This window comes from Ylistrum balloti, unplaced genomic scaffold (assembly GCF_031769215.1).
Source record: "Ylistrum balloti isolate Yb309-2 unplaced genomic scaffold, AGI_CSIRO_Ybal_v1 Utg370292, whole genome shotgun sequence".
Lineage (NCBI taxonomy): Eukaryota > Metazoa > Mollusca > Bivalvia > Pectinida > Pectinidae > Ylistrum > Ylistrum balloti.
This window is the reverse complement of record NW_026782221.1, coordinates 1473085-1487356: the sequence shown is the minus strand read 5'-3', so window position 1 is coordinate 1487356 and position 14272 is coordinate 1473085. Positions and strand designations below refer to the sequence as shown.

The window sequence follows — 14272 nt, the reverse complement described above, 5'->3', positions numbered from 1 at the left end:
CCCCTGGGAACAGGAGACCGACGGGTCCGCGCTGGAGGCGGAAGTCCTTAAGGTCTGGCAAACCTTTATAGGACCGGCCAACAAGGCCCCCTAAGTAGCAGAACATTGGGGGGATTCCGCACTGCTATAACATCTCCTAGAGGAGAGACCAACCCCTATGGGTTCCACGAGTGAAGACCCATGGGGTAAAAACCCAAACCCCTGAGGGAATGGGAACGGTCCAGCGGGCCGGGAGTGACCCCAGAACTGGCCAAGATGGCCTGCCTGAGTCTGGGGCTGGACATCCTGTCCAAAGGACCAGGATGAACCGCCACTCCCACCAGGTGGAAACCCAGACATGTACGGGCTAAGCCCGTAACTGCTGAGTAACTGTTGGTACCCAAAACCATCCGCAGGTTGGCCTGGGCGACCCAGGAATAAGTGCCCGCAGGCACCCCTACTCCCTGAGCCCGGGGGAAAGGGAGACCGGAAACCGGACTCCTGGCCTGAAGCCCCAAACCCTTGGAGGAAAACCCCCTGGGAAACCCTGCACTGCGAAATCTGGATTGGGACGGAAGGGCTGACACCAGGATTAGTGAACTCAAGTGTAGCCACAGACAATCCTGACAAAAAGTCTGTGGCCCCTGAACCTATACCCGAAGGCACAGTTCCGGAGTCAAAGCGGCCCCCAAAAACGACGCCACCTGGCGTGCCGAGGTCCCTGAAGGAATCAGAGACCTCGACCGGAAGTCCCTTTCCGACGGTAACACCGCCGCCTATCGAGAGCTACCGGCCAATTCGACCCTTGACTGCGCCGAGTCAGGGTCGGGCTGCCCCCCCCCCTACTCCAGGACGCACCTGGACAGGGGGAGCCACCCCCTGCTGAAGGGCGGAGCTCGGTGGAACGAGAGCACCCCCAGCAGGAACGCTCTGGTTCAGAACTTCAGGAGGGAGGTCTTAAAAAGCTTACTTCCCTTACCGGAAGAAGAGGACGAATCCCTCTTCCGGCGGAAAGTTAGCTGGAAAGGCATGGGAGCCTAAGCAGCAGACTCCATGTGCAAACAAAGTTCACATAGTGAGGTCTGGCTGTAATGTCGGCAAATGGGACAGGTATCATGGGGTTCCCATTATCTATAGAAATAGGAACATCCATGCGCTGACCCCCGACGTAAACCCGGCACCTTTATCCAGCATCGAAACAATAAAAAATTGTAACAATGAAAACAAGGATAAAAAGTTTTCTAACAATCAAAAAACTACGAACGAGATCATAAAACCTACCGTACGCAGCAAGATTGTACTGCAAAAAAAAGAAAACGGTAGTACAAAACGGCCGACAAAGCAGCAAGAAAACAATTTCAACTTCACGAAAATCCGAGTGACGAGACAAGTAGTCACTCACTCGAACACGCGGAGGAAAAACACGGCCGGAAACGAAGTTCTCGAACAATCAAAAAACTACGAACGAGAGCACAAAGCCTACCGTACGCAGCAAGATTGCACTGCATAAATAAAACGGCCGTACAACACGGCCGACAAAGCAGCAAGAAAACAAATTCCAACTTCACGCAAATCCGAGCAACGCGACAAGTAGTCACGCACTCGAATGCGTGGAGGAAAAAACGGCCGGAAATACGGTCAAAATAAACAAATGACAATACTTAATTTCACAATATAAGTTGGGAGATGGGTTTATAGACTACTAATAGAGTAACAATATACTCAAACGACAATGGCAGTACGAAGAGAAGGAGTAAGAAAAGCACTTAGCTCAGACACCTCCGCACTCGTCGGCAGCCATAAAGGTAAGAGGAAGGGAGATCACTCTGCGTTCCTGCCGTGATGGCTCATGGATCGTAGGGAGGGCGGGATTGTTTTTCTTTTGAATCTTTTGTTGTTGGGATACAAAGATGGGTGTAGGTACTGTATTTGCATACTAAAGTTATGGTAATTATTACTGAAATGAAATTGTATCTTCGCTTGAATTTCATAAACATTCAAACTGACAACTGTTCCTTAGATCCTTAGGACTTAGAAATCACCGAATCTTGCTGTCTATCAACTTGATCATTATGCCCCGGCTGTCACAAGTACAGAGAGAAAGGGCTGTAGGTATGATCAAGACTGGGGAGTCTCGCCGTCGAGTTGCACGGCATTTTGGTTGCAGTGTTAGGACAATTTGCCAGTTGGAGGGGAGCGTTTTGCAAACTGCTGCGTCGCAGAACGGGACCGCTTTGGCGGCGGAAGTGTAATGGTTTGGGGTGGTATTTGTGGGGGGACTCGTACCAGGCTTGTTGTATAAATGGCAATTTAACCGGCATTCGATATCGGGTCGAAATTTTAAGACCAGTGGTTCTGCCATTCTTAAGACGCCATGGCGTTGGCGCCATTTTTCAACAGGATAACGCACCAGCGCACACCGGTCGTGTCAGCAGAGCTTTCTTGCAGCAGAATAACGCACAGGTGTTAGATTGGCCATCTAAATCACCTGATTTGTCACCGATTGAGCATGTCTGGGACGTTTTTGGGCGACGCGTGAGAGAACGTCAAAATCAGCCGTCAAACTTGCAGGAGCTGGCCCAAGCCTTGATCGCTGAATGGAACAAACCTCTCCTCGAATTATCCGCCGGTTTACGAGTTCCATGCGACGACGCTGCGACGCTGTAATGCGATGGCCATACCCGTTACTAATGGTGTTACCTTTGAAATTGACCCCAACGTCCTTTACAGTCGAATAAAATCAACTGAACGCAAAGTTTTATAATGAACCATGACTGCAGTTTTATCAGAATTGATCAATTACTTTATTCGTACATGATTGGTAAGGATTTATGAAGGGGTTAATTAATTAATCACAGAATAAAGTAGTGTTACCTTTCTTTTTTTGTTTAGTATATATATATATAGCAATAGTGGAGAGGAATGTCATTTGTTGACACATGTTTCTAACAATGAGCAGAGAGTGTTCGTGACAATAAACAAAAGGCGATCCTAATAATAAACAGAATGTATTCCTGACAATAAACAGAATGTTTTTTCGGATAATAAACAGAAGGTGTTCCTGACAATAAACAGAAGGTGTTTCTGATAATAAACAGATGGTGTTCCTTATAATAAACAGAACGTGTTCATGACAATAAACACAGGGTGTTTTTGACAATACCAGAAAGTGTTTCTGATAATAGACAAAAGTGTTCCTAACAATAAACAGAAGGTGTTCCTGATAATAAACAGAAGGTGTTCCTGACAATAAACAGAAGGTGCTCATGACAAAAAATAGAAGGTGATCCAGACCATAACCAGAGGGTGTTCTTGACAATAACCAGAAGGTGTTCCGGATTTCTGATAATAAACCGAAGGTGTTCCTGACAATACCCAGAAGGTGTTCCTGACAATAAACCGAAGGTGTTTCTGATAATAAACAGAAGGTGTTCTTGACAGTAGACAGAGGTTGTTCTTGACAATAACCAGAAGGTGTTCTTGACAATAGACAGAGGTTGTTCTTGACAATAACCAGAAGGTGTTCTTGACAATAAACAGAGGTTGTTCCTGACAATAACCAGAAGGTGTTCCTGACAATAACCACAAGGTGTTCCTGACAATACCCAGAAGGTGTTCCTGACAATAAACCGAAGGTGTTCTTGACAATAACCAGAGGTTGTTCTTGACAATAAACAGAACGTGTTCATGACAATAAACAGAGGGTGTTCCTGACAATAACAGAAAGTGTTTCTGATAATAGACAAAAGGTGATCCTGACAATAAACAGAAGGTATTGATGATAATGAACAGACGGTGTTCCAGATTATAGACGAAAGATGATCCTGACAAAAAAACAGAAGGTGTTCCTGACAATAACCAGAGGGTGTTCCGGATTTCTGATAATAACCAGAAGGTGATCCTGACAATAGACAGAGGTTGTTCCTGACAATAAACAGAAGGTGTTCCTGACAATAAACAGAGGTTGTTCCAGACAATAACCAGAAGGTGTTCCTGACAATAAACAGAAGTTGTTCCTGACAATAGACAGAGGTTGTTCCTGACAATAAACAAAAGGTGTTCCTGACAATAAACAGAAGATGTTCCAGACAATGAACAGAAGGTGTTCCTGACAATAGACAGGTGTTTTTGACAAAAAAACAGAGGGAGGTTCTGACAATAATCAGGAGTTTACGACAATAAACAATGTTCTGAAGCAGGAAACATTCTGATGAATTGTACGATGATTAATGTACGAGAGAAAGCGAGATTAAGGACACAGTACAAGATGTGTTGAGATTTCATGCACTATTAATGGTGGGCCATTCCGCTTAATATGGTAAATAACACCGTTATCTGCCTGAACCTGACAAAACACCACCCCATCCTGGCCACGACAATATCCTAACGACGGCACATCAAATCACTGGCGCAGATCAGTAAAGTCACGATGTACGTCGTGAAAAGGACTGCATTGCTATGTTTGATGGACACCGGACATGCAATTTTATATAGTGTTTGACTTAATGAAAAACAGACAATGTTAACTGATATTGTACGGACCGTATTTTCCAGACCAGGCAGGCAATTACGTCAATGTTGAATCGATGCGAGATGATTTCCTACTGATACAGACTCGTCTACCTAATTTACAGTCCTTTTGTTGTTATAACTGATACACTAGATTATCCAGTCAGGACGGAGTCTACTTTTTTAACTGTAGTTAGAGAGACAGACTTACTGAAAATTATTCTCTATAATTGGTGAAACAAATGCCTAACACCCATTTTATTTTCTACATTAGAAGAAAGTTTTTGTAACTTGAGTGAAACTTTCCTTATCATTGTAACAACACTATCATTTTGACCACTCAAAGCAATCCACAAACTAGTTAGATTATACTATAATCGTTATGTAATATTTTGTTGATGGTTTTACAAAGAAATCAGTACGGGACGGAGCCATCATGCTACGGAAACATTTTGACTTGTATAAGAATATTAAGGATCGTTTGTAGAAGTGAGGGTATAAAAAATCTCGTGTACTGATTGTACTTCTTTGTCAGATTAAAGTTGAATTTTACACAGGGGTGTTCATACACCATAGACAAGGGATTTTATAATGAGGTTCATGGCCTCACTAACTCTCCACGACAAGGGAATTAGAGACTTATAGGCTCGATAATTTGTGATGTTAATTTGTTCTAAATATCTCAGCACAAAACAACTCATTATATTTCACTGTTCAAAAAAAGATCAGCCAGGTCGTCAGACTATGATTCACACTTAAAGTATGTGTTTTTTCATGGAGTCGTCACCGGCATCTCAACAATGGGGAAAATCGATAGATATATAATCATTCTTATCAATGTCGACCGTGGCCCATAACTATATATATATATATAGACACATATTGTCTACAACCAAATAAGCAAGAGCACAACACTAGAAATAATATCATACTTAGAGGTTATATAGTTCCCTACAGAATGATCATGTTATCGATGTGATTGAAGACAATTATATTTTGATACGGAGGAGACACAAAAAATCGTAGACAAATTCCTTCTGGCAAGGACGGAGGAAAACAAGTGAACGGTCCTTTGTACAAGGAGGGAGGAGACAGGTCATAAGTCCTTTGTACAAGGAGGGGAGGGGCAAACGGGTCATAAGTCCTTTGTACAAGGAGAGAGGAAAAAAGATTATAAGTCCTTTGTACAAGGAGGGGGGGAACAGGTCATAAGTCCTTTGTACAAGGAGGGAGGAAAAGAGGTCATAAGTCCTTTGTACAAGGAAGGAAGAAAACAGGTCACAAGTCCTTTATACAAGGAGGGAGGAAAAAAGATTAGAAGTCCTTTGTACAAGGAGGGGGGGAACAGGTCATAAGTCCTTTGTACAAGGAGAGAGGAAAAAAGATTATAAGTCCTTTGTACAAGGAGGGGGGGAACAGGTCATAAGTCCTTTGTACAAGGAAGGAAGAAAACAGGTCACAAGTCCTTTATACAAGGAGGGAGGAAAACAGGTCATAAGTCCTTTGTACAAGGAGGGAGGAAAAGAAGTCATAAGTCCTTTGTACAAGGAAGGAAGAAAACAGGTCACAAGTCCTTTATACAAGGAGGGAGGAAAACAGGTCATAAGTCCTTTGTACAAGGAGGGAGGAAAACAGGTCACGAGTCCTTTATACAAGGAGAGAGGAAAACAGGTCATAAGTCCTTTGTACAAGGAAGGAGGAAAACAGGTCATGAGTCCTTTGTACAAGGAGGGAGGAAAACAGGTCATAAGTCCTTTATACAATGAGAGAGGAAAACAGGTCATGAGTCCTTTGTACAAGGAGGGAGGAAAACAGGTCATGAGTCCTTTGTAGAAGGAGAGAGGAAAACAGGTCATAAGTACTTTGTGCAAGGAAGGAGGAAAACAGGTCATAAGTCCTTTGTACTGTATTCAATCTTGACTTTTACATTACTTGTGACAGGTATTAAACATGCAATCATATATTATAATTCGTTGTAGAAGATACAGATCAAAATCAAGCCCGAGTTATCGTTCCTTGCACTAATTAACACCTCGTCCAGCTGAAAAGTAGTCAATGTTAGGAGTCCGGCCTTTGACTGGGGATGGGGTGGGGAGGGGGTGGGCATTGGTTTATTTTATTTTTACTCCTACAATCTAAAACTCTTATATTTTCTTAGACTCCTATTTCATATCAAATGGAAGAAATTTACGGCAAACTTTCTTGTTCATCTTGTATCAGACCTGTATTAACAAACCTGGTTTTTTATAATTTACATGACGGGTATGCTATTGTGTATGCAGATAAGGTGTCCAATTATTTTATCATTGTCTGCAAACATTATTACATTCCATGTATAAAAAAATTATGCTTTTTTGACAATGAGGGAAACCCAACCTATACAGTATGCAATCTTTCAAAAAAAGAAATGTTTGCTAATTATGCTTAAGTATTACAATCATTTAACAATGATAAGGATACGGACCTCCCCCTTTTATACTAGATTCTTAAACATAAAGAACGTTCTATCGCTGACTCAACAAGTCTTTTAACCGACCATAGTCCAAATTTCTCATTGTCGATCTTAGCACTATCCAAGCTGGGTTTCAGTCTCATTGTGATACTGTTTACTCAAAAAACCATTTGATTTCTCCACTCTGTACCCTATTGGAATTCCGGCCACGTTGTCTTTTATTTTATATCGATTTTTCGCTTCCGTAGTACCCCACTGTACCACATTCTAAACTGAAGGAACACGTTTGTTCTCTTGTTATGAGAGCTTTCTCTTCCAAGAACGGTGAACGGCGGTATAAATATATATTTGTGAGCTATACTGAAGGGTACCTCGTAATAAAAAGGTCCAAATCATTGAAATATACGGAGGAGTTTCTGGTTTTCCTCGTCGATTTTGATGGCATAAGATCTTCCAACAGACTGTTAGCATACCTAACTAACTGTTCCCCTCTGTTGGCTGGCTTGTTTTTTTTTTTTGCATACGAGGCTGAACTTATCGAAGAGCTTACCAAAACAGATCACAAAAACCTTGCAAAGTCGTTTAATTACCCTTTCAGATATATTGATGACGTCTATGACAAGAAATATGTCGATCGTATATACCCACCAGAAATGGAAATACACGACAGACTCTCCTACATCAGCCCCTTAACTCGATTTTTTCCTATAACGAAACCAACCTGAACAGCTTTTCACTTCGCTGTTCGATAAACATTAGGATTTCAATTTCCTTATTGTTAATATTCCATTTGAACGTCATTTGCATCCCCAAACAATGGTGTTTACATGTCGCAGTTGAATCGATATTCAAGGGTCTGTTCCCATTATCACGATTTTTCGTGCGCAAGAAGTCGTCAACTTGTTAAACAGGGATTCATAAGATGCAAATTGATCAAAAATTAAGACGAAGTTTTACGGTCGCCATTGTAATCTCGTTGCAAAACATTCCATTTCTTTCTGCGATATGAACAAGACGTGTTTGATGCTCATTGGTATGCCTGTTGGTTCCTTTGTTATATACATTGTTCTCATTAAGAACGCTGACCAATATCTATATGGTGGGTGTCGTCGATGAAGCAAAAGACACTTCCGGAACATCTGGATTTTACTTCTTGCGTATTTCAGGCGTCTCCATGTAAATCTTTCTTGTGTTCATATTTTGCCCTAGTATTATTGAATTTGACTTTGGATTATGATTATGTTGACATAATGGTATTTTCTTGTTTTTCCTTTCACGTAACTATGCTGATCGTAGGTTCCCGTGGCTTTAAACAAAGCCATGCTACACCCAGAACTGTTGTTGTCAATGTCTTTGTTGGGTCGGTCTAGCCTTAATTCTGCTTAAGTCTACTAGTCAATGTCAACACCGGAGAGCAATTTCTTGAAGTGGTTGCGATGTCGATTTTTTTAATTCTGATAACCGTTTTAGTACTAATGACAGCCTCTAGTAAATTGATGTATACGTCAGTTGTATGTGGAAATGTTTCCGGATATCACTCTCCTTGTGTCATATTTCTCTCGTTAGTTACAGTAACCTCTCGCATTGTTGTTTGCAAACGTAGAATATCACATATGTTAACATCTTTTGGTTGATATTGAGCAGTAATTAAATTGCGGGTGATCCCTTACCTTTTCATGTCCGTTCGGGGAATCAAAGGTTTTTATAATATGTTCTCTCTATCATAAACTGTACGTTTCATCGGCATCAATGAAATCATATTAGTTAGAATCCGAACACGAGATTTTACCAAGGGGCTATAGGTTTGTTAATAACGGCCTACTGACCCTGAATCAAGTTCACTATATAGCATCTTCGTGTAACTGAAGTACACAGCGAGTTTCATAACATTTGCTTAACCATAGCCAAAGTTATGCTCCAGACACGCAAATAATGGACGACATGCGGACAAAGCAAAAAACTGTGTCGTCTCCGAAAATTTACGAGTAACAAAAATGTCATGATCACTTACAGATATATCGGTTCTCGAGCGAATACAATGTTTACTTTAACGAGTAACATGAAATATCATGATCACTCACAGATATATCGGTTCTCGAGCGAATACAATGTTTACTTTAACGAGTAACATGAAATGTCATGATCACTCACAGATATATCGGTTCTCGAGCGAATACAATGTTTACTTTAACGAGTAACATAAAATGTCATGATCACTCACAGATATATCGGTTCTCGAGCGAATACAATGTTTACTTTAACGAGTAACATAAAATGTCATGATCACTCACAGATATATCGGTTCTCGAGCGAATACAATGTTTACTTTAACAGATGATATGTAACAATGTAATTAAATCTACGTTGGAAGATGTTAAGGTGTTAGACAAACATCTGCCCTGAAATCTTTGACAGGATTCTTGGCACTAGATAAATGTATAGGTTGTTATAAACAGGTCATGCCACAGTTCCTGACCTTGACCCTCACTCTAGCTACCTTTGATCTAATGTCCAAGGCAACTTGTAGACCCCAATACGTTCGAAATGATAAAATATTCATGTCGGCCACATTACTTTCAGGTCTATAACCGGCCGAGTTATTACCTAGAATCCAGGCTACAGCAAGTACTTGGAACACTGTATGGTATGGACAATTTTCGCTGCTGAGTTGTAATATGTATGGAAAGGGAAAAATGATGTAAGATACAGGAAAGTAAAGCATAAACCTCAACAGCACGGAATTGTACGTACAAAACAATATACTTCTCTAACTTTCTTAGTAATAAGTATCAGGAATATGCTATTAAAGCAAACTATGTTAAAGATAAACATAGTTCTGATAACTATGTCAGGATTAACAAGCCCTTCTCTAGTTCTGATAACTATGTCAGGATTAACAAGCCCTTCTCTAGTTCTGGTAACTATGTCAGGATTAACAAGCCCTTCTCTAGTTCTGGTAACTATGTCAGGATTAACAGTCCCTTCTCTAGTTCTGATAACTTTGTCAGGATTAACAGTCCCTTCTCTAGTTCTGGTAACTATGTCAGGATTAACAAGTCCTTCTCTAGTTCTGATAACTTTGTCAGGATTTACAGGCCCTGCTCTAGTTCTGATAACTATGTCAGGATTAACAGTCCCTTCTCTAGTTCTGGCAACTATGTCAGGATTAACAGGCCCTGCTCTAGTTCTGGTAACTATGTCGGGAATAACAGTCCCTTCTCTAGTTCTGGTAACTATGTCATGATTAACAAGCCCTGCGCTAGTTCTGGTAACTATGTCAGGATTAACAAGTCCTTCTCTAGTTCTGATAACTTTGTCAGGATTTACAGGCCCTGTTCTAGTTCTGATAACTATGTCAGGATTAACAGTCCCTTCTCTAGTTCTGGTAACTATGTCAGGATTAACAGGCCCTGCTCTAGTTCTGATAACTATGTCAGGATTAACAGTCCCTTCTCTAGTTGTGGTAACTATGTCAGGATTAACAAGTCCTTCTCTAGTTCTGGTAACTATGTCAGGATTAACAAGCCCTGCTCTAGTTCTGGTAACTATGTCAGGATTAACAGGCCCTGCTCTAGTTCTGGTAACTATGTCGGGAATAACAGTCCCTTCTCTAGTTCTGGTAACTATGTCATGATTAACAAGCCCTGCGCTAGTTCTGGTAACTATGTCAGGATTAACAAGCCCTTCTCTAGTTCTGATAACTTTGTCAGGATTTACAGGCTCTTCTCTAGTTCTGATAACTATGTCAGGATTTAGAGGCCCTTTTTTATGTTCTGGTAACTATGTCAGGATTAACAGGCCCTTCTCTAGTTGTGGTAACTATGTCGTCATTAACAGGCCGGTAGAATATCGTGTATCTCCGGTAGAATATCATGTTTCTCCGGTAGAATATCTTGTATCTCCGGTAGAATATCGTGTATCTCCGGTAGAATATCTTGTATCTCCGGTAGAATATCATGTATCTAGGGTATAATATCTTGTATCTCCGGTAGAATATCGTGTATCTCCGGTAGAATATCGTGTATCTCCGGTAGAATTTCTTGTATCTCCGGTAAAATATCTTGTATCTCCGGTAGAATATCATGTATATCCGGTAGAATATCTTGTATCTCTGGTAAAATATCATGTAGCTCCGGTAAAATATCGTGTATCTCCGGTAAAATATCATGTATCTCCGGTAAAATATCTTGTATCTCCGGTATCTCCGGTAGAAAATCTTGTATATCCGGTAAAATATCGTGTATCTCCGGTAAAATATCATGTATCTCCGGTAAAATATCATGTATCTCCGGTAGAATATCTTGTATCTCTGGTAAAATATCATGTATCTCCGGTATCTCCGGTAGAATATCTTGTATATCCGGTAAAATATCGTGTATCTCCGGTAAAATATCATGTATCTCCGGTAAAATATCATGTTTCTCCGGTAGAATATCTTGTATCTCTGGTAAAATATCATGTATCTCCGGTAAAATATCATGTATCTCCGGTAAAATATCGTGTATCTCCGGTATCTCCGGTAGAATATCTTGTATATCCGGTAAAATATCGTGTATCTCCGGTATCTCCGGTAGAATATCTTGTATATCCGGTAAAATATCATGTATCTCCGGTAGAATATCTTGTATCTCCGGTAGAATATCTTGTATATCCGGTAAAATATCGTGTATCTCCGGTAGAATATCTTGGAATGCAACACACGATATATACTAGATTCACATACACATACACACCCTGTATATCCGGTAAAATATCGTGTATCTCCGGTATTCACAAGCCCCAATAATAATACAAACTCAATGACTGCTGTCAAATATCATCATCATCATCATCATCATCATCATCATCATCATCATCATCATCATCATCATCATCACTATCATATCATCATCAGCAGTAATACATATTCAGCATCGTAATCATCATGTCATCATCACCACTTCATCATCAACCTTTCATCCTCATTATCACATCATACACTGATCAGCAACAGAGCTGTTTATTATTATTAGTGTTTTGCCTCATCATCATCTATTCACACCTAATCCCCAATAGAATATCATGTATCTCCGGTAAAATATCGTGTATCTCCGGTAAAATATCGTGTATCTCCGGTAGAATATCTTGTATCTCTGGTAAAATATTATGTATCTCCGGTAAAATATCATGTATCTCCGGTAAAATATCATGTATCTCCGGTAAAATATCGTGTATCTCCGGTAGAATATCGTGTATCTCCGGTAGAATATCGTGTATCTCCGGTAGAATATCGTGTATCTCCGGTAGAATATCGTGTATCTCCGGTAGAATATCATGTATCTCCTGTAGGATATTTGGTATCTCCGGTAGAATATCGTGCTTTTCCAGTAGAATATCATGTAATTGAAAATGATGATTAAAATTTGCCGGTAATAATTACCTCGTTTTTAAGTACTGTGCATGTATTTAAATACAAAAACGTAACGGTTTCAATGAAACAGTGTGATCTGAAGCGGGAAGTCTCGCTAGGACGATAGTGACAATTGATCCTGCTATAGAACATCGCCATACTTGGCCACTTCGTCACAACCAGTGCTCTGAGCTCGGAATTCCATAGGGAGCCCTCACTTTGACATGATAACGCTAGTACTACCGCGGTGCTGATGTAGAACTAATGCTCCCATAATAAATTTGATAGCTCCTTTTCCTTCTTAAACGACCATGAATGATGGACGTGGTGCGGGTCGGCTGTTTAACGTTGTTTTATAAGGACAGATGCTGACTTGCCTAACTCAGCGTACGGGATCATACAGTATAATTGCCATCAACAGTATTCGCCGTTGAGGAACTGTACATTGAGTTCGGGACATGCATTTTAACAACGGTAGGAGCTACTGTAGGAAATGTCAATAATTACCCACTAAATGTCATAACTTTGACAAAAAAAGTATCTGTCATCGACAACAGGAAGCTTTTCAGGCTTACGTTTTTCGTCCTTGCACAGCAATGAAAGCTAGAGTTAACCACAGTAAACTTCAATGTCATCAGTAGCAAAGCATCAGCCTAAACGGCAGCAAACGTCAAGGCTAACAATAGAAAACGTCAGCCTCAACAGCATCAAACGTCAACGTTAACACCAGCAAACGTCAGCCTCAAAGGCAGCAAATGTCAGCCTCAACAGCATCAAACGTCAGCTTCAACAGCAGGAAACGTTAGTCTCAACAGCATCAAACGTCAGCCTCAACAGCAGCAAACATCAGCCTCAAAGGCAGCAAACATCAACCTCAAAGGCAGCAAACATCAGCCTCAAAGGCAGCAAATGTCAGCCTCAACAGCAGCAAACGTCAGTCTCAACAGCAACAAACGTCAGCCTCAACAGCAGCAAACGTCAGCCTCAACAGCAGCAAACGTCAGCCTCAAGAACAGCAAATGTCAGCTTCAACAGCAGCAAACGTCAGCTTCAACACCAGCAAACGTCAGCTTCAACACCAGCAAACTTCAGCCTCAACAGCAGCAAACGTCAGCGTCAACAACAGAAAATACCAAGTGCAACAGCAAAATAAATGTCAGTCAACAACAGAAAACGCAACGTGCAACAGCAGAAAAAGTCAGCGTCAACAACAGAAAACGTCACCTGCAACCACAGAAAATGCAATGTGCGACAGCAGAAAAAGTCAGTCAACAACAGAAAACGTCAGCGCCAACAACAGAAAACATCAGCGCCAACAGAAAATGCAATGTGCAACAGCAGAAAAAGTCAGTCAACAACAGAAAACGTCAGCGCCAACAACAGAAAACGCAACGTGCAACAGCAGAAAACGCAACGTGCAACAGCAGAAAACGCAACGTGCAACAACAGAAAAGGCCAAGATCAACACAAGCAAGCGAGTAGAAACGTTTTCTTATTATCGATAATTCTTTTGTTGTCTACTGATCCTACAGTACACCAATCCATCTTCATTGACGATGTACTAAGCGACCTTTGTCCCTATTATTAATGTCATCTCACATATGGCGCATGTGCAGATTATGGATGGATCGTAAATCCGACTCCCATCTGACTTATCGCTTCAGCAGACATTCTCAATTCTTTACCATTCAAAAATGGTATTTTTCTTCACTTCATTGAATTAATATTAATCTAGTTCGCGTTTTGTTTTATGTATAGTCAGATTTCTAAAGCAAGATCTGCTGTTTTCGTGGTACTTTGTAGTGATGCTAGAATGCATTAAGCTGGATTAGGGCTTGTTTTTCCCAAATTAAATATGGTTTTATCGATCTGACAGGACCAGATTTAGCCGTGACTAGAGAAATTAGTCTCGGGTACATGTAGCAAACGTTGTGTGTGGTATT

The 14272-nt window shown here is 40.8% G+C and overlaps 1 protein-coding gene across 1 annotated transcript in view; it reads left to right on the top strand.

Moving 5' to 3' along the window:
- Positions 1-13811, top strand: part of LOC132553018 (GATA zinc finger domain-containing protein 7-like) — a 28737-nt gene extending 14926 nt beyond the window's left edge. The window contains exons 2-3 of the mRNA XM_060217221.1: positions 9750-10598; positions 12994-13811. Coding sequence (XP_060073204.1) covers positions 9750-10598; positions 12994-13811 — 1667 coding nt within the window. The remainder of the gene's footprint in view (positions 1-9749; positions 10599-12993) is intronic.
- The last annotated feature ends 461 nt before the right edge of the window (positions 13812-14272 follow it).